The sequence below is a fragment of the Arvicola amphibius genome, chromosome 2 (assembly GCF_903992535.2).
Source record: "Arvicola amphibius chromosome 2, mArvAmp1.2, whole genome shotgun sequence".
NCBI classification, from domain to species: domain Eukaryota; kingdom Metazoa; phylum Chordata; class Mammalia; order Rodentia; family Cricetidae; genus Arvicola; species Arvicola amphibius.
This window is the reverse complement of record NC_052048.2, coordinates 131,232,825-131,260,760: the sequence shown is the minus strand read 5'-3', so window position 1 is coordinate 131,260,760 and position 27,936 is coordinate 131,232,825. Positions and strand designations below refer to the sequence as shown.

General features: G+C 47.4%; 2 protein-coding genes across 5 annotated transcripts; one reads left to right on the top strand and one right to left on the bottom strand.

Annotated features, from left to right (window-relative positions):
- Nucleotides 1-66: 66 nt before the first annotated feature.
- On the bottom strand, nt 67-4,670 carry Fndc4 (fibronectin type III domain containing 4). Of its 2 annotated transcripts, XM_038318180.1 has the most exons (9): nt 4,159-4,670; nt 3,233-3,342; nt 2,663-2,792; nt 2,343-2,487; nt 2,138-2,253; nt 1,777-1,981; nt 1,266-1,355; nt 847-971; nt 67-662 (listed from the first exon to the last, which is right to left on the bottom strand). In XM_038318180.1, exons 4-9 carry the CDS (start codon nt 2,461-2,463, stop codon nt 627-629), a joined length of 693 nt encoding a protein of 230 aa, XP_038174108.1. In that variant the 5' UTR covers nt 2,464-2,487; nt 2,663-2,792; nt 3,233-3,342; nt 4,159-4,670; the 3' UTR covers nt 67-626. The 2 variants fall into 2 exon arrangements, with proteins under 2 accessions (XP_038174108.1, XP_041910381.1); XM_042054447.1 differs by lacking the exons at nt 3,233-3,342; nt 4,159-4,670 and having other exon boundaries at nt 2,663-3,063.
- On the top strand, nt 4,523-27,936 carry Gckr (glucokinase regulator). 3 transcript variants are annotated; one of them, XM_038318178.1, is made up of 19 exons: nt 4,528-4,865; nt 5,326-5,481; nt 5,868-5,936; nt 6,999-7,067; nt 7,433-7,506; nt 7,878-7,944; nt 8,163-8,216; nt 9,247-9,341; nt 11,521-11,626; nt 13,276-13,394; nt 13,803-13,901; nt 14,081-14,178; nt 14,531-14,607; nt 14,975-15,071; nt 15,652-15,749; nt 15,839-15,922; nt 25,771-25,812; nt 26,848-26,982; nt 27,575-27,936. In XM_038318178.1, exons 1-19 carry the CDS (start codon nt 4,806-4,808, stop codon nt 27,749-27,751), a joined length of 1,776 nt encoding a protein of 591 aa, XP_038174106.1. In that variant the 5' UTR covers nt 4,528-4,805; the 3' UTR covers nt 27,752-27,936. The 3 variants fall into 3 exon arrangements, with proteins under 3 accessions (XP_038174107.1, XP_038174106.1, XP_038174105.1); XM_038318177.1 differs by having other exon boundaries at nt 4,538-4,865; nt 25,771-25,920; XM_038318179.1 differs by lacking the exons at nt 5,326-5,481; nt 5,868-5,936 and having other exon boundaries at nt 4,523-4,865; nt 25,771-25,920.

Below are 27,936 nucleotides of genomic sequence, written 5' to 3'. Positions count from 1 at the left end.
GGTGGTGTGAGGGGCCCTTGGAGAGCTGAGAAGGTGTAGAGATGTCTTCAGCATACCATACAGTCATTTCCGGTTTGTCCAAGAACCTTTATTGGAAAAATGTCCCAGGGGTGATATCACCAGCAGCTGGAGGGACTGCCAGGTGAGGGGGGAGCACCTGAGGCTCCGTGGAAGACATTGGAGTAGTGCAGTGTGGCATCTGCCTCGAGGCCCAGATGCTTCCTCTTCCTCTGTGGAAGAGGGCAATACAGACAGAAACAGCCCTCTCTGAGGCCCAGAGGCAAGCTGTAGGGGCAGCTAGAGGATGCCAATAGTCCTGATGCAGGTGAGATGGGGCCCCTATTTGGGACCTATAGGGATAGGGTCGAATAAATGACTCCCCTGGACCTGGGGGATAGGAGATGTTCCATTTGATATCCACTCCCAGGTCCAGGGGTACAGATTCTAACAGACCTACCTTCTGGCCCTGCTCACAATGGAAAGAGGATGGGTACCAGCCTGGGATTCTGGGAGTGCACAGCCTTGTGGGAGTCTCAAAGAGAGCACCACCTTAGGCTTCCCTGATCCCACCCCCCAGTATCAGTGCATCTCTCTTCTGGTTCTGGTTCTTCAGTCACTCAGTTCACTCAAACGTCGATGGTGTTGATAGAAGGAGACTTTTTCTATGAGAGAAAATTAACCAAATCTCAGATTTCAGACAGGTAAAGGTGCTGCTCCTGCCTTCTGGACTCCTTCATCCCAGACATCTGATTCCTGCCTATCCCCCTTCGCTGCCGATTCTGCCTTTCACTGAACACTCCAGGGCACCCAGATCACCCTCCACACACTCACGGGTCCCCACGTCACCTGTCTCGTCCCCACTGGCCTTCCCTGAGGACTCTGTTCAGGACCCTTCCCCTTCTCCTTGGGGTTGTTGTTGGAGTCGTTGTCCTTGATGATGTCATACTGACGGCAGAATAGCCCGATCACAGCTGAAACACAACAATGCCACCTGAGCCTTGAGCTTAACCTCTCCATTCACAGCCTTGAGGCTGTAATAGCCATACGACTTCTAGAAAATTCTGGAATCCCTGGGGCTCATACAACCCTCATCCCTGGCCTTGCAATAGCCTTCTCTCTTTCTCCCCAAACTTGTTCTGATTACCTCCCTCCATCAGCCATTCCCCTCCCCCCACTCCTTTTCTCTCCCATTTCTCCGGATGGGTAACCTTCACCACTTCCCACTATCCTGGACCCAAGTCCCTGGCTCCCCATCCGGTACTCACCAGCCCACATGAGCAACACCACCACGATGATGACCACTTCCCCAGTCTGCAATGGCCGCTCTCCATCCAGACCCTCCACTGTAATGTCTCCTAAGGAGAGAGCCATCCTCTGGGTTACAGAGGACCCACTGGACAGCTCTGCTATATACAGAAGGGAGATGCTGGGGGCTAGAGTCAGCGGGGCCCATCATTGCCCTTTTCAGGAAGAAGCCCGTGGTGGGCAATGTTTAGAGACCAGTGGGTGATCATAGAAATTGCTCATGCAGGCTGTGGCAGGTGTGATGTGAGCTTGGGTGAAAGGAAGCAGGAAGCCCTTCCCCCCAAAGGATTCATTAGCAGTGTCTCTGTAGCTGGTCCCCTGCCCACCTGTTTTGCTTTCCATCCCTGGCAGTAGAACAAATTATATCATCTTTCTATTCATCTGAGCTAGAACGTTGTTAGCGTTAAGCAAGTCAATGAGAGGTTAAAACCGGGTTCAAAAGCCGGAGACTCTTCTAACACAGGCTCTCACCTGGGCTGGAGCTGTTGGAGGGCAGCCTGTCAGAACCCTTGAGAGTACGGAAGTGTACGCGGGGCCCAGGAGGACTCTCTCCCCTGAGGCCGATGCTCCTGACCTGCACGGTGTAGTCACTGTCTTCAGCCAGGCCCCAAAGAGCACAGGCCCTAGTGGTGGTGTTCACCTCCCTGATTACACGCTGCCCGGGGCCATTCTGTCGCTGCAAGATGTAGAGAAAGGAGAACAACCTAGCCCCGGCCCCTGACCATGAGGCTTAACTCGGGATTCTGTAACATCCAAGCACTCCAAAGGAGTAATGTGCAGGGGTGTTCAGAGACCCAAGGGCACAGGTTTGGGGAAACAGGGTGATTCGTACTTGCTGGGAAATGGAGTAGCCAATGACGATGTTGCCTTCTGGGACGTCCCAGGACACAGTGGCCGAGTTGGCTCTGAGATGAGTAACCGTCACATTCACAGGAGAGGGAGGTCGGTCTGGGGGTGCCAGGGTGTTGACAGGTTAAGAGGTTTCACTTCCACACTAGCTCTGACGGACCCCCACTGCGGGCGTCCTCTTCACTCACCTGCTCGCACAAAGCCCAGGTCACAGCTGACCAGCAGGAGGACCGTGGGACTCAGATATGGGGAAAGAGGCATCAAAGAAGCCATGGTTTCCACCGAGTTCGCCGAGGGGCCCGGAGGCATCCGCTTAACATCCAGGCGGGGATCCTGAAGAGGCAGGAGTTGAGGGGGTCAGGAGCTGTCCAGAACGCAAGCGGGATGCAGCAGCTCTCCCAGGCTTCCCACGGCCCACAGCCCATTTTCCCCGCGCCTTTCCCGCCTCCGCATAACCCTGGTGCCCACCCCAGCCCCCACCCGCGCAGTCGGATCAGCCCACACCCACCTGCCAGGTCCTCGTGGTCGGTCAGGCCTCGGGGGGTTGTTCGGTGCCCAGGGGGCGGCCCATCGCCGGACTGGCGCTGGCCCTACCCCATCCCGACGCGGGCCCGCCTAGGCGGGCAGCGCCGGCCGAGCTGCGGGCAGAGAGGGCAGAGGCGGAGTGGCCGCGGGCCGCGGGTCTGCGGGGTCCCCAGCGTTCCCGAGGGCCGCGCGTAGTCTGTCTCGGAGCAGGGGGCGTTGCCGGCGAGGCCTGGCAGCTGGCCTGCGTCCCGGGTGCAGAGGACAGTGCGGCGGCCGAGGCTGGCCCCCTGCAGCGGGATGTGACAGTCCGGGCCAGCCAGCCGCCGTCTTCTGCAGAGCTGGCCCCGCGCGCTCCGCTGCAGCCCGGCTGGGACTCGCGGGCCCGCCCCGCCCCGCTAGGGTTCTCGTCGCCGTCATCCTTCCCCCCCATTACCTAACCCCCCCCCCCGCGCCTTGTTCTCTCGGGGCTCCTCCCACGACCCTCCCAATGGCGGCCTGCTGGGCCCCTATTCCTTCACCCTCCCAGCTCTAGTAGATGAACTGACTGGGGTACCCGGACAGGCGCAGGTGCGAGGGTCTAGGGCACCTGAAAGAGCCCCTCCTTCCCGGCATGAAATTAGCCAAGTTGAGAGGAGGCATTCCATCTCCGAATGCAGGAGGGGGCTGAGAAGAGAGGAGACAGAGTGGTGGAGAAGATAATTGTTTTAACAATCTCTTGGAGACTGCTTCAGCCTTTAAGTCTCTTTCCCATTCATGATCTGATTGGATTCCATTCGCTTTCTCATTCATTCTTTTATTTTTTTCAGCAAATATTTACTGAGCATCTTCAGTGTGCCTTCATTTAGAAGAGCTGGAGATGACTTAAAAACAATGCTGGGCATATAGGAACAATTAAAAAACAGATCTCTCTCTCCCTCTCCCTCCCTCCCTCCCCCACCCCTTCCCCCTCCCTTCCTCCCTCTCTCTCTCTCTCTCTCTCTCTCTCTCTCTCTCTCTCTGTCTCTCTCCCTCTGTCTCTCTCCCTCTGTCTCTCTCTCTCTGTCTTTCTCGTGTGTGTGTGTGTGTGTGTGTGTGTGTGTGTGTGTGTGTGTGAGAGAGAGAGAGAGAGAGAGAGAGAGAGAGAGAGAGAGAGAGTAATTCATTCATTTTTAGGGAAATCCATTAACCTGCGCCTCAGGTTTCCCACCTGTAAAGCATAGACTCCTGGAACAGAGCTTAGACTATCAAATGTGACAATGCTGGACAAAGGTCTTTAAAAGCCTCTGCTAGTGTACAAAGTGCTGTTCCTTTGCGCCAACTTGCTAGTTGTTGCAAAATTCATTCAGGAAGCATGTAAGTCCTTAAATGATTTCATATTTTAGCTGAGTATGAAATCTGTGTAACACTAAACAACTGACCACTTCTCTGAGCCCATTTGCTCATCTAAACACAAGGCTGTCAGCAATGACCCTAAGTGTCCATGTATCCGGGGATGCCTACCATTTGGGGGAGAGAGACTGGCTGTATTTAGGGCAGCTTCTTCAGTCTTCATTCTTCTTACAGTATTTCTATTTCTGTGAATTTTCCTCTGTGATATCCAGTTCAGTGCATGTACACCTGGGGCCCAGCAGCTTCTGTTGCTTTTCTTTCTGTGAGGAGAGGAAAAAAATGGGCCAGCGGGGCAGGGAAAGGCTGCATGCTGACATGTGATCAAGCCATGGCCCTGGTCCTCTGACTTCTGCTGACCCTGATCTCTGGCCTTCAGAGGCATTCATGCCCCAGAGTTCTCTTGCTCTGACATGGGTGTTGTTCTGCCGGTCCAGGCTCCCAGCCTTCCAGAGGGCCCTGTGTCTGAAGGGCAAACTCAATGCCCTTCTGGTTCTCTTCTTCAAGAGCAAAGCAGAGGCTGGCAAGACGGAGGTGTGCAAAGAGGACCCTCAGGAGCTCCCGCGGAGGGTGGGAACTAGTGACAGGGAAGGGTGTTGAAGAGAGGAGTGCAGGGGTGGTGCTCAGAGACACAGAGCCCGCAGGTTAATCATCTCCACTGCTTAGATAAGACCCTGCCAGCTGGAAGCAAAGCTATTGTCACCAGAGAGGTTTGTGTGACTACAGAGGCAGGCAGGACGGAGTGTCTGCGGTACAGGACCATGCCAGGCACGAAACGGTATCAGCATGTGATTGAGACCCCTGAGCCTGGCGAATGGGAGGTGAGGCCCTTTCTCAATTCAGCCTTCTGCACTGATTCCTAGAACAGTTCTTATTTGGACTGGCCTCAAGCCTGGTCTTCTGTTCCTTTCCTCTTCCTCCACATCTTTTTGGCTTTTGAGATAGGGAATAGCCCAAGCCTGCCTCTAACTGCTACGTATCTGAGGATAGCCTTAAACTTCTGATCCCCCTGCTGCCACTGCCCAAATACTAGAATCGAAGGCACACACCCTGAGATAGACAGCCTTTTCCTATTGTCCCTAATAGGCTCAGAACATCACATGAAGACTAAGTTCTTGGTTTGTGAATGGCGTGTGTGTGTGTGTGTGTGTGTGTGTGTGTGTGTGTGTGTGGTGTGAAGTATGTGAATCCTAGCCGGATACTGTGCCTACTTCCACTCCCGCCTCCAGCCCAGCAAGCATAAGGCTTCCTGTTTCTGCCCTTGTGCTCCCTTCTCTCTAGTTGTCAGGGTATGAAGCAGCTGTGCCAATCACAGAGAAGTCCAATCCCCTGACCCAGAACTTGGACAAAGCAGATGCAGAGAAAATTGTTCAACTGCTGGGGCAGTGTGATGCTGAGATCTTCCAGGAGGAGGGGCAAATCGTGCCCACCTACCAGGTGACCACAGTCATACACTGCCAAAGAAATGCTAAGCCAACCACATCTCAACTTTTACCCTCCCAGACTACGGTTTCTAATTTTGGAAATCCTGAGCCCTCTCCTCCATTCCAATCCACTGTCCTCTGTTTTTTTCCTTTTTCCCTCATCCCCCCTTTTTTGTTTATTTATGTATTTATTTTGTGATGTGGGAGGATTTATTCCATGGGAAAATGTATGGAGGTCAGAGGACAACTTTTGGGAATCAGTCTGTTCTTTTATCATGTGGGTCACAGGATTGAATTCAGATCATCAGGCTTAGCTGCAATCCCCTTACCCACAGAGCCAACTTGTGCCCCCCTCCTAGCTTCCATTTCTTCCTACTGATTCCTGTCCACTCTCCACAGCGACTGTACAGTGAGTCAGTTCTGACCACCATGTTGCAAGTGGCTGGAAAAGTCCAGGAGGTCTTGAAGGTACTCACTCTCCACCTGCTTCTCATCCAGACACTTCTGTTCCCTCTAATGTCTTCTTTCTTGGGTCTCCATTTCTGATTTTTATAAATCTCAACTTTTTATTATCTTGCTCTTCCCTTTGGATATTTATTGTTATCTTGGTCATCAATAGTAGTTATGATAACTGCTAGATGAATAATCCTTTATCATCAGCAATACATTTTCTAATTTTGCTTTGTTTTTTTTTTTTGGTTTTTCAAGACAGGGCTTCTCTGGATAGCCCAGGCTGTCCTGAAACTCACAGAGTTTCACAGGCTGGCCTTGAACTCACAGAGCTCTGCCTGCCTCTGCCTCCCCAGTGTTGGGATTAAAGGCATGCACCAGCACCACCCAGCATACATTTTCTTTTAAAAAATTATTACTATTGTTATTATTATTTAAACAAGTATGGTTGTTTTGCCTGTATGTATGTCTGTGTACTACATGAGTACCTGGTGCCCATGGAAGGCCAAAGTAAGTGTTGGATCATCAGGAACTTGAGCTACTGATGTCTGGAGGGTGCCATGTGGGTGCTGGCAATCAAACCTGGCTCCTCTGGAAGGGCAGCCAGTGTCTTAATTGCTGAGCCACCTCTCCATCTCTGGCAATGCACTTTCACACTCAGTGCCTGCACAGAAACCTGTGACGCTGGCATTATTGTCTTTTTTTCAATTTTCTCTTCTCAGACCAGAAAACAAAGAAAGGATGCTCACAGTAGCTAGCTTGAATGTACCCAGCTAATAACTGCTGGATGCGTCTGCTTTGGTTGTTTATTTTTATTTAATTGACAGAACTGCTCTCAAGTTCCTGCTGGAATAAGTAAGAATTTTAATGAATAGCTTAGTCTGAGATGCGAGCCAAGAGGAGTTCTTTCTCCAAATCATTGTTCTTTTTTGCTACGTCACACAGCCTATGTTCTGCTCAGTTTTATGATGAAGAGAAGATTGAGGAGTTCTGTCTTCCTCTGTCATTGACAAAGGAGAAAGGAAAGTATGATTCTTCCTGAGCTGGGCCCTGGTGACCTGGGCCTCTTTCCTTCCTCAGGAGCCAGATGGAGGCCTGGTAGTATTGAGTGGAGGAGGAACCTCTGGCCGCATGGCGTTCCTCATGTCTGTGAGTACGCTAATTCCCTGTTTTCTCCCTTCCTTCTTGGGACGTCACCCAGAACCATAAAGCTCATTAGAGGTAAGTTCTCTCCGTAGATGTATTTATTCTCTTCCCACCTCCTTTCCAAAAGCTAGGGCCCGGGAGCGAGTCCGGTTTCTCTGACCTCACTAGGTCGCCACCCTCCTCTGGCTAGCATTCCCACATCGCACACATCATTAATCAAGCTGCATCTTTAAGTGGCAGATTGCAAATAAGTTAGGGAGAAGTATTGGTCTAAAAAGACCATTCTGCGTCCTCAGTCCTCTAAACACTGAGACTCCATAGCGCATCCTCTCTCATTCCTTCTTCCTACCCTCTCTCCTCCTGGACAGGTCTCTTTTAACCACCTGATGAAAGGCCTGGGACAAAAGCCTCTTTACACATACCTCATTGCAGGCGGCGACAGGTAAGTGACCTGCACATGTGGCCCCAATTTTATTTTTTTTTAGAAACTGCATTTGAATGAGTTTAGTCAAAGATTATATTGAACCTACCTCAGTTTCCACCATTCCGCATTGCCTTATATCTGGTCCCCTTACAGACTTTTATTACCTACCTGGCCTTGTAGGTATTTGAGGTTTGTTTTTGCTTTTGTTGTTGTTGTTTATTTTGTTTCTAACTCCGTGGTGTATCTACCTTGGTCCCTGTTAAACAGTAGGTGCCCTTTCAATAGTAACTTTCCTCTGTTCTGTTCTCTCCGTGTGCCCCTTCCTAACGAGCTATAGGGTTCTGCATCTCAGCCAGTGCCACTGACCTTGATTGCGCCTGCATCCTTAGGTCTGTCGTGGCCTCTCAGGAACGGACAGAAGACAGTGCCCTACACGGGATTGATGAGCTGAAGAAGGTCTGTGTTTTCCAATACTACTCAACTAGAGAGGCCCCTTTTCATAGGGTTAGAAAACCCCAACCTCAACCAAGGCCTGGCCCCTCCTCTGGTCCTGATTTTCTCACGCAATAGATTTGTACCCTGTTGTCCTCCCTATTCCCCGTCACCCTAGCTCACACCTCCTCCAGGAGACCCCTGCTCCCCGTCACCCTAACTCACACCTCCTCTATTCCTAGGTGGCTGCTGGGAAGAAGAGAGTCATTGTCATAGGCATTTCTGTAGGACTCTCTGTAAGTATGAATGCAGGTTGTTGGGGCGACTTTATGAGGAAGGGGTGGGACTAGAAGGGAAAGGAGAGTGATGAGGTGCGTACCAGGAAATAGAAAACCTACGCAAGGAATTTGATTTCCAGTTTCACCTATTTTTATTTGATGTATTTTTATGAATATGAAAAGAGAGAGAGGGAATTCCATCTCAGAATAACTGTGTATTGAGTCAAGATGGACAGACTAGTCCAGGGGTCAGCAAGAATTGCTGGCAGTCAGCATAGCCAGCTGCCTGAAATTGTGGATCATTTTACTGGCGCACAGTCTTCGTGTTTATTTAGAATTCATGGCCTCTTTTGTGCTAGGCTTAAGTAGTTGGACAGAGATGATAGGGCCCACAGAGCCTGAAATATTGACTGTCCGAGTCTTCACAGAAGAGTCTGGCTCCTGGTTTCATCTCACCATCAACATCAAAGGGGGACTTGTTAGATCTTAGGCTACAGAAGGGTCAGTCTGCATTTTAACAAGCTTCTCAGGATGTTTTGTATGGGAACCACCAGGCTTGATTTCTTGTCAACCCCACGACAGTTTTGATTCTAAGAGTTCAGGGTGCAGAGTGTTAGATCCCAGCCATTGGACCATGACCTCAACAGGACGTTGACCTCAAGGAGGCCATTGTAACTACAACTGTGATCAGTCATTTCCGAACTTCGCCATCTGGAAGATTTCTGTGGAGGAACATAAGAAAAATGTAGCCCTAGCTGGGCGGTTCTTGCTTGTAACCCCAGTACTCAGGAGGGAGGGGCGGAAGAATGATTGTGTGTTCAAGGCCAGCCTGGACTATACAAGGAAATCATAGCCCAGAAAAAGGCTAGTTCTGCAACTTTTGGGGTACCTGTAAAGAGTATGCTTCCTCACATCAAATTTGGATTCAGTGAGTCTTGGCTGAGGCTTTAGTATTTCTAGCAAGCATGCTGGGGCAGGTTCCTCGTGGACCTTGGGGAACACTCAGAGCCATTCCCCTCACTGTGCCCGCCTCTCTTGCTATCATCAGGCACCCTTTGTGGCAGGCCAGATGGACTACTGCATGGATAACACAGCGGTCTTCTTGCCAGTCCTGGTTGGCTTCAATCCGGTGAGCATGGCCAGGTGAGGCTTCTGTTGGGACTGGCAAGGCCTTGGGGGAGCCTGGGGAAGGGACGAGTCAAAGGGGGCATGCCTCACTGATAAAAAGGTAGCAAGCCATGTGGCTAACATAGACAAGTAGTGCGGGTTAAGATGTAGGATGTAAGAATTAGTTAGTAAGAAGCCTGAGCTACTAGGCCAGCCAGTTTATAAATAATGTAAACCTCTGTGTGTTTCTTTGGGGCTGAATGGCTGTGGGATGGGGACGGGAGAGGGGGACAGAAATCTCAGTCAATAGTCCAGATTATAATCAGTAGGAAAATGGATCTATAGTCTTGATTGCCAAGTCTCAGAATGTAAAAGTAAATATGGGGTGATCCCTAAGCTTTTGAAGTTGCTGGTTGCTCCATTTTCAATGGTCTCTCCTGTTTCAGAAAGGGTGGAAGGCAGCTTACAAAAGCTGCATGAACTGCCATTCCTTTAATCCCAGCACTCAGGAGGCAGAAGCAGGTGCATCTCTGAGTTTGAGGCCAGCCTGGTCTACAGAGGGAGTTCCAGGACAGCCAGAAATACACAGAGAAACTCTGTATTCGAACAAACAAACAATCAAACAAAAACCACTCCCCCCAAAAAAACCCAAAAAGCAAAAGCTACATAAACCACAGATTTAGAGCAGGAATTGAAGAGGTAAAAAAAGACAAGAGCTAGAAGGAAAAAACAGGGTCAGGAACGTGTATACCCCAAAAGTCTATGCTTCCATCTGGGGTGACCCTCAAGCATCTTTTCAGCATAGCAGTGGGTCCCTAGTGCTCACACACTCCTCTTTCCATCTCCTTTGTCTCAAGCTCTTTCCTTCATCAATCCAGGTACATTTCTGCTCCTCTCTGACTGCTCATATCTGCTCCTCCTCCCTCTTGAAGCTCTGTGCTGCAGAACCAGCTTCTTTGGGCTGGGAGGGGGAGGACAAGATTTTGCTATGTAGCCCAGGCTGTCATATCCAAATGGCCACTTGGTCTGATCCAACACTCCATGTGGCTAACCAATACTGTGCAGATGTCATTCTTTATTGATTTAGGGTAAGGCCATGACACATCTATTTCGTTAAAACGTCCTTGGTGATTCCAATGCACAGCCAAGTTTAAAGAACCCTGCTGGATAAGCCATTGGATTGGATCACCCGATGGCCCTGAGGGCTTCCTGTCCATGGGGGACTGCAGAGCCTGGTTCTTTCTCTTCCCAGTCCCAGATTCCAGGCTTGTAGTGTGACTCGTACTAAAGTGTAAATGAGTTTGTGATACTCTTAACCCGGATCCTTTTCATGGAGGACTCTTCACCCAAAATATATCTGCAGCAGCGGGTGCTAATTTCAGGCCCTGTGACTCAGTGAAATGAAGAATTTCAAACAATGTAGGCGTGGAGATCTTCCAGTTGTTCCTTAAGGCGGTGGCTCCCTGTCTTGGCTCATCTTCAGAGCTCTCTCTGAAGCTTTAAACAAATACAGTTTAGGGCTCTGTACATACCTGCTGAGGCTGAACCTCAGGGTAGGTGTGGTGTCCAGAGCTGGATGGTTACTGCAGAACATAATTCTCTCCACCCCCCCCCCCCATCCCGGGGTGTTGATGTTCAACGGAGTCTGGGAATCCTAATTTTTACTGCACAATGCTGGTGCTTTCTCTATCCCCCTTAGGTCTCCTCTCTCCAGGGTCTCTAGGAAGTGTCAGAAGTGAACTTGAGGGCAGCAATAGAAGGTGCTTTACACAATGGGTATGAAATGGGTGAATCTTGTCTGCCTCAGGATTCACACAGGAGAAAAGGCTGTAAAATCGTTCCAGAAGGGGTTATTGTGTGCCTGCCATCCCTGTGCCAGGGAAACAGAGGCAGGAGGATTTTAGGATGTATTTCAAAGGATGGGAAGGGTTTGAAAGGAGTCTAAGATGGAATATACGGTGGTAGAATATAAGGTGGCAGTGTTGATCCTTGACTTCCGGCTGGAACTTTAAACTTGAATGTTGGCTTTATTGCTGGAGGTATTATAACCCAGTCCTTGGGGTTCAGGGACACACCACCCCAGATGCTCCAAATATTTCTCTGTGAAGTAGCTGACCTCTGACCCCACTCCCTCGCTGAGCTGAACTACCAGTGAGGCCTTTCCTTCAGATTCTCACAGGCAGTCCTTTCTCTTACGTCTTTCTCTGGACCTCAGAAATGACCCCATTGAAGACTGGAGATCAACATTCCGGCAAGTAGCGGAGCGGATGCAGAAGATGCAAGAGAAACAGGAAGCTTTTGTGCTCAATCCTGCCATTGGGGTAGGCCAGACTTTCTTTGCTCCACGCACCTCTTCAAGCCTGTGAGAATTGCTTGTCGCTTGCTGGGAATCTTTGATCTTATGGTCCCTGTTCATAAATCCCCAGGGCATTTCATGTCAGCTCACATGTTTCCAATGAAGTCCTTTTTTTTCCTTAACTCAAAATGTATTTTTTAAACTCATTTCAACCGTGTTTCTCAGATTAGTAAGCAGTAAGCACTTCTAGACTCTAGGACAGTCTAGAAGAACTAGAACAGTCTAAAAGAGCTAGAACAGGTCAGAGACTCTAGAACAGTTTCAAAGGAGCCTTTTGCTATCTATAAATAGACAGCCTCGGCTACTAAACTCTGTTAGGTCTCACCTAGTCTCTTGCAGATTCAAATGTCAAATACGGCTTTAAAAACCAGGATGCAATTTTATTAATTTTGGGGGGGGTGTTTTCCAGACTTGGTTTCTCTGTGTAGCTCAAGCTGTCCCAGAACTCACTCTATAGACCAGCCTGGTCTTGAACTCACAGAGATTCACCTGCCTCTGCCTCCCGAGTGCTGGAATTAAAGGTGTGCACCATCACTGCCTGACTCCCTACTTTTTCCTTAACCAAAAATTTTGCTTCCTACTTCCTTTTTCCAGTAGTGGGCACATCTGAGCCCTTCCTCTCTATCTTCATGTGAGATAGGAAGGGAAATTCCAGGGTGTATGTAGTTTGTTCTTGTCTCACGTTTCATGTCTCATCCTGACTCTGCTGGCTGGTTTTCTGGCTTGTTTGGTTTTCTTTTCAAAGCTTTATTTTTAAAATTACTTTTAGGAATGTGTGTGTGTGTGTGTGTGTGTGTGTGTGTGTGTGTGTGTGTACATGCAGGTGACCATGGAGGCCAGAAGAGGGTATTAGTTTCCTTAAAGCTGAGTTACAGGTGGCTGAGAGCTTCCCAGTTATAGGTACTGGGAACTGAACTCAGGTCTGCAAGAGCAGTGAGCACTGTTAAGCCCTGAGCCAGCTCTCCAGTCCTTCTGTTTTAATCACTGGCCCATGTCATTTTCTTTGCTGCTGTCTTTGTGAGGTGCCATGTTATAGATCTGTACCACCGAGTGCCTGTTCCGCGTGTCTGTCCAGAGCATGGGAAATTTGGCACTAAGGAATAGCAGACTCCCATAAAACATGGTGGGGGAGGTTCTCAGAAATAAAAATACTCTCTGGCTGGGCAGTGGTGGCTCACACTTGTAATCCCAGCACTTGGAGGCAGAAACAGGGGGGCCTCTGATTTCGAGGCCAACCTGGTCTACAGAGTTCCAGGACAGTGAAGGCTATTACACAGAGAAACCCTGTCTTGAAAAAAAAAAGAAAGAAAACAAAGGAAAAAGAAAAGAAAAAACAAAACAAAAAGTATTCTCTGAAAGCCCTTGACCCAGCTGACAAGAGACAGCACCCATCCTTATAAAAACAGTCAAGGCCACCAGTAAAGATGTGCTCATGGCTCACTAATCAGAGTGAGCATCTAATGGGGACCCCCAAACACACTTGTGTCCAGGGATCACCAGCCTCATTCCATCCGAAGGATCACCAACACCTCTCTGTGCTCAGGGGTCATGAACTGGAGAGCTGGTAGACTTCTGGGTTGTTCTTTCTCCCAGTTAGTGTCATTGCCTCCTTAGCCCGAGGGGCTCAGTGGCTCTTCCCGGATGAAAGGCGGGAGCGCCACCAAGATTCTGCTGGAAACCCTGCTGCTAGCGGCCCATAAGACTGTGGACCAGGGTGTTGTGGCCTCTCAAAGGTATGGAGGAAGCAGACAAGCTGGGCATCAGATCCACACTGTGGTGACACGGGGGAAGAGATGGGAGGTCCTAGCTCCTAAGACTCAAGCAGGCTAGAACCCAGCCTGCTGTGACTTCCTTTCCTTACCAGAGTCTCTTGCCCAGCTTCTTGAATGCTCAAGTCCACCCACCTCTCGGCTTTTGCTTTTCCCACTACAGCCCTTTAAAAAAAAAAAAATCATTTCTGCTCTTATTAACGGGGATCTTTCTCCCTCCCCCTTCCCCGGTTTTCCTCCAGAATGGACTAGCAAAACCTTTTTAAAAAACAGGAATTGTGACATCCCCTAGGTGTGGGTAGGAGTACCTAGCTCTTTTCAGGGGAGGGGGGACACCAGGCCCTTCTCGGGAGCTAGTGCATTTTCTTCCAGATGCCTTCTGGAAATCCTGAGGACATTTGAGCGGGCTCATCAGCTGACCTACAGTCAAAGTTCCAAAATTGCCTCCTTGATGAAACAAGTCAGCACCAGGTATATGACTGTGTTTGCAGAGGGCATCTTGAAAGTAGGGGACACTCTGTGAAATGTGTTAGCGTGGCAAGGGTGATGGGTCCATACGTTGGGAGGTCTTGGGTGTGTTTACTCTCGTGTTATTCTGTGACCTCTTTTCACGGTGGTCATTCGTGTCCTGGCCTCTGACTTATTCTCAGCCTGGAGAAGAAAGGCCGAGTGTACTTAGTTGGCTGGCAGACCCTTGGCATCATTGCCGTCATGGATGGAGTAGAGTGCATCCACACCTTCGGTGCTGGTAGGCCCTAGTGCTGATCCTCTGCCTGAGCCAATGAATCCCAGCCAATTGGGATACATTAGCAAAGCATTTTCCTGCAACCCCTGCCCCCACCGAGGTTCTCCAGTGCCCGCCCATTCTGCCTTACATAAAGAGGCATTTTGGTCAGATGCTTTCATAACTTGAAGCCCCAAATGCCACCTTGATCCTTGATCTCTCAGGTCCTACCCCAGTGCTTTAACCGTAGCTTCCCACACGAGTTATTACTGCTCACTCCACATCCAACTTCCTGACCCCACGACAGCCTTTGGAGTAGAAACTTCCTGTCCTCCAAAGCCCACCATTCTTTTCTCTCTCATCCTAAATTTCCCAGATTTCCAAGACGTCCGTGGCTTTCTCATGGGTGACCACAACGACATGTTTAACCAGAAGGCAGAGCTCACCAACCAGGTCAGAAGAGGACAGGACTTGGGAAGCTGTAGGACTCACGGGTGTGCAGAGGGCAATAGAGGGGTGGGGTCTGAGATTGAGAGAGGATGAGAGGGTCAACAGTCCCGAGAAGGAATGTAGGTCAGAGGTCCTGGAGCCTCAAAGCGCTGCGCAATGGAAGTCTCTGGATTTACCCTAGAAAACTCAGCTTTAGTCTACTGACCTGCTACGTCACCTTTGGTAAAATGCTACCATTTTGAACACTGGTTCTATTCAAGTGAAGTCCAAAGGACTGTAATAGATGTCCCCCTAAGGTCCCCAAAGGTCTTCAAGTCTGTGCTCTTGAGCATCCTTCTTGAAGGAGCTCCCCTATCTTCTTCTGCTCCAGGGTCCCCAGTTCATTTTCTCCCAGGAGGACTTCCTGACTGCCATTCTGCCATCCCTTGTGGAAAATGACACTGTGGTCTTCATTTTCACCCTGGATGGTGAGTGGGAAGATGGGAACGTTGGGGCTGAAAGCAGCAGCGGTTTAGAGGTGCTGCCACTTTGAGTCTCAGGGTGCCTTGTCAGAAGAAGGGTGTCTTAGGTAGGGTTGCTATTGTGATAAACACCACGACCAAAACCAACCTGGATAGGGAAGGGTTTTAGTTTGTATTTTTAGCTTTACAGTTTATAAGTCTGTCACTGAGAGAAGTCAGGGCAGGATCCTAGAGACAAGACCCAGAGCAGAATCCACGGATGAATGCTACTTCCTGTCTGCTCCTCATGACTTGCCCAGTCTGCTTTCTTAGTGCCCTCAGGACCACCAGCCCAGGGATAGCACCATCTATTGTGAGCTGGGCCCAACAATAATCAATCAAGAAAATGTGCCACAGGCTTGCCCGCAGGCCATTCTGGTGGGGGCATTTTCTCCGTAGAAGTTCCCTTTTCCCCAAATGATTCCGGCTGAGTCAAGTTGACATAAAACAGAGGGGCAAAGGGAGTGTCCTGGCAGGACCCCAGGGTGGCAGAAAGAATAGTGTCACAGGTCATCCTTTTAACTCGGATGCCTCCTGTCCCATCCAGATAACCTCACAGAGGTCCAGGCATTGGTGGAGCGGGTAAGAGAGAAGACCACGAATGTCCAGGCCCTGGTGCACGGCACTGTGGGGCAGTCCTTGCCGGTGAGTGTCCAGCCATGGGGAGAAGATCTGGGTGTGATACAGACCAGGCCTTCTGGAACACAGCACCCAGTTTATCTCTTTCTCCTCAGGTCCCTCTAAAGAGGCTCTTTCCCTCCGTCATCAGCATTACATGGCCACTTCTTTTCTTTGAATATGAAGGAAGCTACGTCCAGGTAGGCAGGGGTGAGAAGGCAATGCCTGCAGGAGAGGAGCCCTCACCCCGGCCCCCAAACCCCAAAGCTAGATGGGAAAAAACCTAAATATCTGTTTGTCTTCTTTCCTCCCCAAGCTTGGAAAAATTCTCAAATTATCAGGTCTCTAAACAGAGTTGCCAAGGCAACAGGGTTCATTTCTTTCTAGGAACACACAGAAAGGGCGAGACAGGCCACCAATCACCACGCGCACATTTGTTCTCTGGGACAGGTTAATTGTTGGTACTGAAGTCCTTATCCCCACCCTATAGTGTCTAAGGCTCTTTCTTTTGCACGGCACCCTACGCTGAACATAATGTAGCTCTGACTACAATGGAGCCCTTGTGCAATAGTGAAATTATAATCAGGAGACACACCGAGAGGAGTCATAGACATCGTAAGAAGTTTGTGTGCATTTTACAGTTTGGTTTGGAGCGGGCACCAGAAAATCTGGGTGCCGATTCAGCTCTACTGTGTGTCTCAAGAGAGAACACAAATTCATGTCTCTGGGCCTTACATTTCTCACAGTTGACCACCCACCTTTCATGGGGGGAACCAGGGCCCAGAAGGGATGCTGTGGGGGAGGTGTACTCTTTCATCTTTATTCAACCCACTTCCTTCTGGAAGCTTTCAGACAGAGCCAGGACACGGCCTCACTAAACCCAGAACTCATTTTTTTTTTAAAAAAAATTATTTATTTATTGTGTATACAGTGATCTACCTGCATTTGTGCCTGCAGCCAGAAGAGGGCACCAGATCTCATTACAGATGGTTATGAGCCAGCATGTGATTACAGGGGATTGAACTCAGGACCTCTGGAAGAGCAGCCAGTGCTCTTAACTGCTGAGCCATCTCTCCAGAAAGAACCCAGAGGTCTTACATAACTGTCTCTCCCTAGTGGAGAATCCACTCCCCTCTGTCTTTTGCTCTAAATGGCGTTCCTGTGTTGTATCCCTACTTCTTGGCACAGTCCCCACATTCAATGTTCTCTTCCGACATTGCCTGCTTTTGAAGAAGTCTTCTCTGATTAACTTGACATTGTCTATTCTTCTCCACACTTACACAATCCTGATGCTTAATACAAATATAGCTCTTTATACCTATGAATGTTTCATATATATTAGCTCAGTTCACATAGCAATCTCCTATGGCATGTGTGCTCAGTTTCACCATCCTTCCAGCCCCTTCTTCTTCCTTCCCTCTTTGTTCCCTCCATCCCTCCCTCCCTCCCTCCCTCCCTTCCTCCCTCCCTCCCTCCCTCCCTCCTTCCTTCCTTCCTTCCTTTTTTGTTTTGTTTTTTTTTTGTTTTTCTGTTTTTCAAGGCAGTGTGTGTGTGTGTGTGTGTGTGTGTGTGTGTGTAGCCCTAGCTGTCCAGGAACTGGCTTTGTAAACTAGGCTGGCCTTGAATTCACAGAGAACTGCCTGTCTCTGCTTCCTGAGTGCTGGGTTAAATGTACCATTATACCTAGCTATTTCTGCTTTGAATGTAATGACATTTTATTTAAATTTTGTCTGTGTTCAAATCTATTAGTTTTTTCTACTTGTGGTTTTCAATCTTTTACTTGATGCTGCCTTCATCTTTCCATATAGAATTGTTTGAAAAACGTAGGTTTCCATTGGCGCTGTGTCCTAGTGTGCTTTGCGCTGCTATGATGGGAATTGACGGAAAACAACACGGAAGGGTTAAGACTCTTCATCCTGCACTTTATGCTCTGTCATCTCGGGGAGTCAAGCAAGAGCAGAGGTGTGACGGAGATGGAAACAGCGTCCTGGCTTATTCTTCATGCTGTTTTCTTTCTTATTGAATTTTCTATTACATTTTACTATTTGTGTGTGTGTGTGTGTGAGGGATTTGGCTCTCTTCTACCTTGTAGATCTAGGGAATTGAACTTAGATGGTCAGCAGACACCTCTACCCACTGGGCAATCTCACCAGCTCTCGGCTTGCTTTCTCAAACAACTCACAACCACTTGCTCAGGGGTGGCATCACCCACCAGAGTGGGCTGGGCCCTCCCGCATCAGTCATGAACCAGGAAAATGCCATATAGACATGCCCATGGGCCAGTCTAATGGAGGTGATTCCCCATTGGAAGTCTCCCTTCCTAGGTGACTCCTGTGCGTGTCAAGTTGACAAAAACCAGCACAGACTTGATTATCTTTGGTTGTAGAAATATTTTTGATATTGTAATGGTCTTCACTGTAATGGTCTTCACTCTTTTGGGTTTTTTTGTTTCGGTTTTTTTTTTTTTTTTTTTTTTGGTTTTTTGAGACAGGGTTTCTCTGTAGCTTTGAAGCCTATCCTGGAACTAGCTCTTGTAGACCAGGCTGGTCTCGAACACACAGAGATCCGCCTGCCTCTGCCTCCCGAGTGCTGGGATTAAAGGCGTGCGCCACCACCGCCTGGCTTTGTTTTGTTTTTTGTTTGTTTGTTTGTTTTTGTTGTTGTTTTTTGAGACAAGGTTTCTCTGTAGCTTTGGTGCCTGTCCTGGAACTTGCCCTGGTAGACCAGGCTGGCCTCCAACTCACAGAGATCCACCTGCCTCTGTCTCCCGAGTGCTGTGATTAAAGGTGCGCTCCACCACCACTTGGTGGTCTTCACTTTTTAAAATACAATATTTTTTATGTACATTGATGTTTTGCCTGCATGTATGTCTGTGTAAGGGTGTCAGATCTTGGAATTACAGGCAGTTGTGAGCTGCCATGTGGGTGCTGGGACTTGAACCTGGGACCTATGGAAGAGTGGTTAGTGCCCTTAACCACTGAGCCATTTCTTTAGCCCCTGGTCTTCGTTTTTAATTTGAAACATTTTGCCTTCCTCCCCAGTCCTTTGCCACATTTACTTCATCCCCTTTGTTTATCTTGCTCACCTGAAAGATAAGTGAATCTATTTTATATTTCACACTATGCTAGGCAGAGTGGCACATACCTGTAATCCTAGCATCTGGGAGAGGGGAGAAGCAGAAGCAGAATCAGGAAGAGTTCAAGACCATCCCCAGCTACATAATGAGTTTGAGGTCATCCTGAGTTACATGAAATCCTGTCTCAAAAAACCAAAACCAAAACAAAAAAACCAAAGCTCACACCAATCACTTCATAATACATGTGCTACTGGCAAGGGCATTTACCGCTGTCAGAACGATGTAATTATCCATGCTGGGAATGACAGTTAATCTGATACCATTACCTAAGTTCAGATTTCCCGAGATGTCCCTGGGGAAGCTGTTATTCTCCAGACCTGGAATCCAATCAAGAATAATCTTCTTTCTGACTTTAGCCAGTAGGTCTCTCGGCTTTTGCTTAAGTCTTTTGGTTTTGTTTGTTTTTTTTCCCTTGTCTCTCTTGACACTGATATTTTTAGAAGTCTAGGCAAATCTTTTCCCAGAGTGTACCTTACATTTCCAGCACATACTTGCTGTATTGTTTCCTCGTCATATTCAGGCTTATGTTTTTGGTTTTGTTTTCTTTTGGAGGCGACTGGCATGTCACATCGGGAGTCGCCTGGCATCTTTGTCTCTTCCTTGGCGACGCTATGGTGGCTTCTTCAGTGGTGGTGACGGCTGCTATGTTTCTTTGCATCCTGTCACCCAGCTGTCTGTACCCACTGTGTTCGCATCTGCTGATGATTTCTGCTTGACTCAATTATTCCCGTGGTGACTCTCAAATGGTGATTTTCTATTTCTAGCCTTCTTCCTCTTATCTATATTCATTAATTGGCTTTCTTCTCCAAGGAAGTTCCTATTCTCTCCCCACCCCATCTGTATTTGTTTAATGTCATTATGGACTCATGAATTTTCTGTTGTTATTAAATGTTTAGAATTTTTTCTTTTAAAGACAAGGTTTTTATGTAGCCAAAGCTAGACTAGAACTCATTATATACCCCACACTGGCCTTGAACCCATAACCCTCCTACCTCCTCCTGAATACTGGGATTATAGATGTCTACCACCATGCATGGCTTAGATGTATTTTAATGCATTTTATTTTATTTTTAAATGTATGTGTGTGTGTCTGCTTGTCTGTATGTGCACCATGTGTGTACAGTGCCATGGGCCAGAAGAGGGCATTGGATCTCCTGGAACTGGAGTTACAGGTGATCATAAACTGTGGCTGCTGAGAGTCTAACTCAATTTTATGCAAGAGCAGCAAGTGCTCTTTACCCTGAGCCTTCTCTCCAGCCCCTTAATACTTTCTCTCTCTCTCTCTCTCTTTCTTTCATTTTTTGAAACAGGGTTTCTCTGTGTAACAACCCTAGCTGTCCTAGATCTCACTCTGTAGACCAGGCTGGCCTCGAACTTACAGAGATCCACCTGCCTCTGTGTCCTGAGTGCTGGAATTAAAGGTGTGTGTCATGGTTGGCTTCCCTTAATATTTTCTCTAGTACTAATTTTTCATTTTAATCCTCAGAATGACAGCATATTCAAGGTGGCTTCCTCGATCCTATTCACATCCATATTTAAACATACTTTGTATGTTTCTTTTTGGAAAAAAGGAAAATGAAAAACAAACAAACCAAAAAACCACCCTCTTATGTTTGGGCAAAGGGTGGCATACAGTTTACATCTCATGTGCTTTGCTTAATATTTTCTGAATATTACTCAACTGCAATGTACAAATCTCATCTTCACTGACAGCTGTGTGTGCACACGTATGATAATTGACCTGACCAATTTCTTATTTGGGGCATCAAATAAGAATATTTTGTTATTGCCAATAATGAAGCAATGATTATGCACATTATCTCAGTGTTTCTTTTGATAAATATGTAGAAATTTAGATCTTGGTCAAAGGTTAAATACAGATATTATTTTGCTGTCTGTTGTAAATTTTTTTCCATAGGCTTTGTACCATTTGCTTTTCACAGTTGAAGTTTGAATTGATGCTGGCTACATACAGCCTCCCAGAGAGTTTTGTCTAGCTTCATTCAATGTCTGTGTAATTTTCGTTTATATTATATTAGTTATTGATTTTGAAGGAGTGGGATGGTACCCAGGGCTTCACACATGTAAGGCAAGTGCTCTGTCCCCGAGCCACACCCCAGCCTGTATCTCTATGATATGAGAAGTGGAGCATCTTTCTCTCTCCTCCATCTCCCTCCCCTCTCTCTTTGCCCCCTTACCCCTTATTTCAGTTGTCCGGACCTCCCTATGATAATCGACTAACCTCAAATTCATAATGACCCCTTCCTTGCTGCCTCCAGCATGCTGGGATTACAGACTTCAGCCACCATACCCAGCATTTACTTCTTTTTGCAACAGGCTTTGAAATCTTCGCTGACTCCTTTGGCCTTGAGTTCTTTACAAAGCCATTAGTGTTCTATTTCTGATGCATGTTGTAAATATTTTCTCTTGATTTAGCTTGCAAGGAGTCTGCTTCAGTTTTTCCGAGCTTGAATTTGTCAATCTCTCCATTGCCAACTGGGGCTTGAAGCACAGAAAGCTCCTCCCACACTCATGCTGGCATGGCACCTCTGCTTCTTCTTGCAGTTCTTAGGAATTTTGTTTATTTTTGTGAAAGCAGCAAGACATGAACTCATTTATATTTTTCCAGGCAATTACCTAAAATTGTATTAGTTGCTTTTCTATTGCTGTGGTTAAGCACCAGGACCAAGGCAACTTCTAAAAGAAAGCATTTAATTGGAGGCCTGGTTACAGTTTCAGAGAGGGTGTCCATGACCATCGGAGCAGGGACAATGGTGGCAGGCAGTCGGACATGGTGCTGGAGCAGTAGCTGAGAGCTTACATCTTTTTTATTTATTATTATTATTATTATTAATTAATTAATTAATTAATTAATTAATTAATTAATTTTTGAGACAGAGTTTCTCTGTGTAGCCCTGGCTGTCCTGGAACTCTCTGTAGATCAGGCTGGCCTCGAACTCACAGAGATCCACCTGCCTCTGCTTCCCTGAGTGCTGGGATTAAAGGCGTGCACCAGCACCAACCAGCTGAGAGCTTACATCTTGAGACAACAACCATGAAACAGAACGTGTTAACTGGGAATGGCGTGGACTTTTGAAACTGATTCAAAGTCAACCACCAGTGAGATGCCTCCTCCAACAGGGCTCTCATAATTCTTTCTAAACTGTCCCACTAACTGTAGAACAAGCATTCAAATAACATGAGCCTATTGGAGCCATTTTCACCCAAACTACCACACCAATTGTCTCAGTTTAATTTTGAAGCATAGCTTGTCTTGAGTGACGAAGGATATTACATGTGCCATATATTCAAGTTCCATGTGCACTGGTCCAATAACAATAGTGAGTTTGCATGTATTTTTTTGTAATGTTAAAAACAGTCTGGATTTCCTATTTTTTCCACGGGCCTGCTTCTTGATGCACTGGTGCCATGAACTTAATGATAGAGGATTTATGGCATGTTTAATATTTGGAAGGATTAGTCCTCCCTTCATTAAATATTAAGGGATTTCCTAGCTATAAATATGGATTTATTTCTCCAATGGAACTTAAAAGTCAAGTAAACTTCAAAATAAGTTTGTTGGTGATACTTAATGGGATAAATAGCTAATAATATAACTCAGATTTAACTGGCTTCTTTCCTACAGGCAATGTGATAAATGGCATATAGCATCTGTCTCAGGCTTTCTGTTGCTGTGATAAAACACCATAGCCAAAAGTAGCATGGCAAGAGAAGTATTTATTTCCTCTCAGAACTCCAAGGTCAAACTCCATCACTGAGGGAAGTCAGGGCGACAACTGAAGTAGAAACCATAGAGAACGCGGCTCCCTGGATGGCTCCCCATGGCCCGCTCGGCTTGCTCTCCATCCCCATCATTCACGCACAAGTGATAAAGGGAAACCCTTTCAAAAGTGACCAAAAAGTTTCTTGTATGCACTCTTCCAAGGGTGTGTGTGACAATCTCAGACCTTAGAAGGACGGAGACCCTGGAGCAGAATTGGACACCACTCTTGTCTTCAACAAGACTGTAGCTGGTGGATGAGTTCCAGTACTTAGCTACTCCCACATGTATGGGATCTATGGCTTTACGGATCCCTCAAGGGTCAAATAAAAAGCCTGGAGGCTGGAGAGATGCCCTAGCAGTTAAGAGCAAGGGACACTTATCCCACTGGAGCGTTTGACTCATACAGGCCTTGCCTTTCTCCCCATTCCCTCTGCCTTGCTGAAAAACCATTAGATTACATTCCTAAAGCAAAACCATGAAGGTCCTTTCCTTTATTCGGATACTTTCCTATGCCAGGCTGAGATGAGTTCCAAAGTCCAGCAATCAAAAGCCCCCTTTGGTTCACCTAATTAACATGTCCAGTCAAGATAGCCCACTACATCCTAGCCCACTCTAACACAGATCTCCCCTTTTCCTCCTCTTAAAACTTACACCTGCAAGGCCAAACAGGTGTTTGGATGTGGGTTGGGCCTAGTCTGGGGTCCCGGAGGAAGACCCTACTGTTCAGTCTCCTTCAAAGAACACTTGTTTGCTCTTCCAGAGGACCCAGTTTCATTGGCAGCACCCACGCGGCAGACAGCAACTGCCAGTAGCTCCAGTTCCAGAGGACTGGATGCCCTCTTCTGGCCCCCGAGTTCACTGCATACATGTGGTACACAGACACACATGTCAGCAAAGTACCCATACATGTTAAAAATACCAGTAAATAAATTTAAAAAATAAAGTAGACTGTTATACCTGAAAATTGCGAGGAGAAAGGCCAAATCCACAATTATCTAATCAAAGCAAACTTTAATAAATATTGGCCAGAAAGATGGACACTGGCCAGGTCCATAACCAGGATTCCCAGAGAATGGTGATGAATTCTGTTAATCAGGTGCTCATAAAGGGAAAATCCACAAGGTTACTTCATCCAATCAGGGGCAAGAACACATCCTGAGCACTTCCTGCCTTGTGATCAAGCACCCTGTGCAGTTGGGGCAACCAGTTTTGTTTTCAACTGAAGTGAAAACACTTGGCTTATTATACTGCAGGAACAACAGCCCCCGGCATCCGGGAAGTTATCTGTCCTTGGGCAGGTGGAGCCTACAGGTTGACATTAGCTCTCTCAATAATATGATCAAAAACAAAAAAGATTGTTAGAGACTGTTCTCATCAAACAAATGATCTGCACTTAGGTGTCCAGTGTTGGGATTTATTTTTTAGCTCTACATTTTTCTCTGCTCCCCTCCCTGCCTCTCCCCTTCCCGCTTCAACCCTCCCCCAAGGTCCCCATGCTCCCAATTTACTCAGGAGATCTTGTCTTTTTCTACTTCCCATGTAGATTAGATCTATGTAAGTCTCTCTTAATGTTCTCATTGTTGTCTAAATTCTCTGGGATTATGGTTTGTAGGTTGGTTTTCTTTGCTTTATGTTTAAAAAACACCTATGAGTGAGTACATGTGATAATTGTCTTTCTGTGTCTGGGTTACCTCACTCAAAATAATGATTTCTAGCTCCATCCATTTTCCTGCAAAATTCAAGATGTCATTCGTTATTTTTTTTCTGCTGTGTGGTACTCCATTGTGTAAATGTATCACTTTTTTTTAAAATCCATTCTTCGATCAAGGGGCATTTAGGTTGTTTCCAGGTTCTTGCTATGACAAACAAAGCTGCTATGATCATAGTTGAGCACATGTCCTTGTGGCACGACTGAGCATCCTTTGGATATATACCCAAAAGTAGTATTGTTGGGTCTTGAGGAAGGTTGTTTTCTAATTTTCTGAGAAATCGCCACACTGACATCCAAAGGGGTTGTACCAGCTTGCATTCCCACCAGCAATGCAGAAGTGTTCCCTTTTCCCCACAACCTCTCCAGCATAAGTTGTCATCAGTGTTTTTGATCTTGGCCATTCTTACAGGTGTAAGATGGAATCTCAGAGTTGTTTTGATTTGAATTTCTCTGATGACTTAGGATGTTGAACATTTCCTTAAGTGTCTTTCAGCCATTTTAGATTCCTCTGTTGAGAGTTCTCTGTTTAGGTCTGTACTCCATTTTTTTTTAAATTGGATTATGTGAGCTTTTGGTGTCCAATTTCTTGAGTTCTTTGTATATTTTGGAGATCAGACCTCTGTCTGATGTGGGGTAAGTAAAGATCTTTTCCCATTCTGTAGGCTGTCGTTTTGTCTTGTTGACCGTGTCCTTTGCTTTACAGAAGCTTTTCAGTTTCAGGAGGTCCCATTTATTAATTGTTTCTCTCATTGTCTGTGCTGCTGGGGTTATATTTAGGAAGTGGTTCCCTGTGCCAATGCGTTCAAGTGTACTTCCCACTTTCTCTTCTATAAGGTTCAGTGTGGCTGGTTTCATGTTGCGGTTTTTGATCCAGTTGGACTTGAGTTTTGTGCATGGTGATAGATATGGGTCTATTTTCATTTTTCTACATGTTGATATCCAGTTATGCCAGCACCAATTGTTAAATATGCTTTCTTTTTTCCATTTGATTTTTTTTTTTGCTTCTTTATCAAATATCAGGTGTTCAAAGATGTGTGGATTGATATCCGGGTCTTCTATTTGGTTCCATTGGTCCTCCTGTCTGTTCTTATGCCAGTATCAGGCTGTTTTCAGTACTGTAGGTTCATTTTTTAAAAAATTTTATTTATTCATATTTTAATGATGAGTACATCATTAAATGTCATACAATGTTAGAAGAGGGCATCAAATTATGAGCCACTATGTAGTTGCTTGGAATTGAACTCTGGACCTATGGAAAAGCAGCCAGTGCTCTTTCCCCGGGCCATCTCTTCAGCCCCATCTCTTCAGCCCCGAGGTGGCTGCTGTCTTAGCCCAGGTTTTCTGTTATAATATGGTCTCTCACCCGGCTGCTCTCCCAGCCCCTAACTTCCAGCGCTCCCGTGTGTCTGTGTTTCAGAAGTTCCAGCGTGAGCTAAGCACCAAGTGGGTGTTGAATACAGTGAGTACCGGGGCCCACGTGCTGCTGGGAAAGATCCTACAGAACCACATGCTGGACCTCCGCATTGCCAACTCCAAGCTCTTTTGGAGGGCACTGGCCATGTTGCAGGTGGGAGCGTGACAGGAGACCCCCAAACCTAGACTGCTGTAGAAGGTTGTTTTTTTTGCAATGTTGGGGAGGGGTGTAGGGTTAAGTGCTAGGTTTTCACAGGTGTGTCTTTCTCGGGCATATCATCCGGTCTGCATTGCATGCACACAAAGATACATGAGTGTGAAACTGTAACTCCCAGTCAGCAGTCTTTAGGTTTCAAGGATGCAATAGAAACCCAACTCGTAGCCGGGCGGTGGTGGCGCACGCCTTTAATCCCAGCACGCAGGAGGCAGAGACAGGCGGGTGTCTGTGAGTTCGAGGCCAGCCTGGTCTACAAAAGTGAGTTCCAGGACAGTTCATGTAACTGAACAGTTCTAAGACAGTAACCCCAGTGGGAAGGAATCTTTCTGTTCCTCGTGACACTGCCAGCGTCTGTTGGAGGGCTCTTGTTGGCTTGTCTTGGGTCATGAGCACAACTTTGAACCAATCACTGCCCTCCAGGGAGAAAAGGCACCTGCTCATCTGCTTTGTGTGTATTTTCAAGAAGCTGGTGGGGCAGGATGGCTTGATCATATCTATGGTCTCAGAATTTAGACCAACAGTTATCCAGAAAAAGAAAGGGGCTAATGCCCAAATGGAGAGAGAATGGATGCTGGGCAGAGAGCCTGATGGACGGCCTTGAACATTGCTATCCTTTATCATCGATCTTCGTAGGGTCGTTGGATCACAGTTGTAAATCTCCACCATCAACTCCTTTAACTCAGTTTTCCTTTACACCTTGTGATCATGGGATTGCCAGGAGGGACAAACTCTCCACAGTGTCTTCAGCCAGTCCTCAGGATCCTAGCCGTCCCGCCCCCCTTCTCTGATTGCTTTCTTCTGTGACACTATTCTCAGTTCTCCTTGCCCTCTACCCCAACACTGACTTTACTACTACTCCCACAGCGGTTCTCTGGACAGTCCAAGGCTCGCTGCATCGAGAGCCTCCTCCAAGCAATCCATTTTCCTCAACCACTGTCAGATGATGTCCGGGCTGCTCCCATCTCCCACCACATCCAGGTTGCCCATGAGAAGGAAAAGGTATCCTTTCCCCCCCTTGCTGGCCGTTCCACAAACACTTTCTGAGGATCTTAAACATCTTAGGAACTCGGTGTGACACTAGATTTACAAAGCTCAGAGATTCGTGCCATGTGGAGCTCCCATTTGGAGGGGTAGGTGGATGGGGTGGGGGTGAGTGGGGTGAGGAGGCATGACAGTGGCAGAAACTACAGAGGCAAAAACAATATCAACAAAACGGCTTCTGTTCTGCCTTGGAGGGGCATCAAGAAGGACAGAGAGAAGGGTCTTGGCACAGGAATTTTCTGCTTAAGTGAAGGTTTTTCTCTGCTTTTGACCCCACTTCCTAATTTTTTTTTTTTTTTTTTGGTTTTTCGAGACAGGGCTTCTCTGTAGCTTTGGAGCCTGTCCTGGCACTCGCTCTGTAGACCAGGTTGGCCTCGAACTCAGAGATCCACCTGCCTCTGCCTCCCGAGTGCTGGGATTAAAGGCACCGACTGGGCACCTTCCTATTCTTTTACCCAACCTAACTCCTGTGCCCAATTCTTTGCCCCCTCCAGGGTTCTTTCTCAAATGACCTTACCTTTTCTCCAGCACGCCCTGCCCCTTCCCACAGGTGATCCCCACAGCCTTGCTGAGCCTTTTACAACGGTGCTCCATCACAGAGGCTAAGGCACGCCTGGCTGCAGCTCCTTCCGTCTGCGAGGTTATCAGGAGCGTCCTTTCTGGGCCGGGTCAGAAGCGCACCACGCGAGCCCTTGGGGACCCAACAGCCCATAGTGCAGTAAATTGATGTTTCTGGGACTGCGGAGGGGCAGAGCCTCGGTCCAGTCCCATGAAAACTTGTGCCAGCGATACACGTGATGGTGGGACAAACCCAGTTTCTGGGGGTGTTGGTGGGGGCATTAGGATCGGGGAAGAGTCACTGGCATCTTCTGATCTCAGAAATAAAACTGATTGTCTTGTTTTGGAACCTAA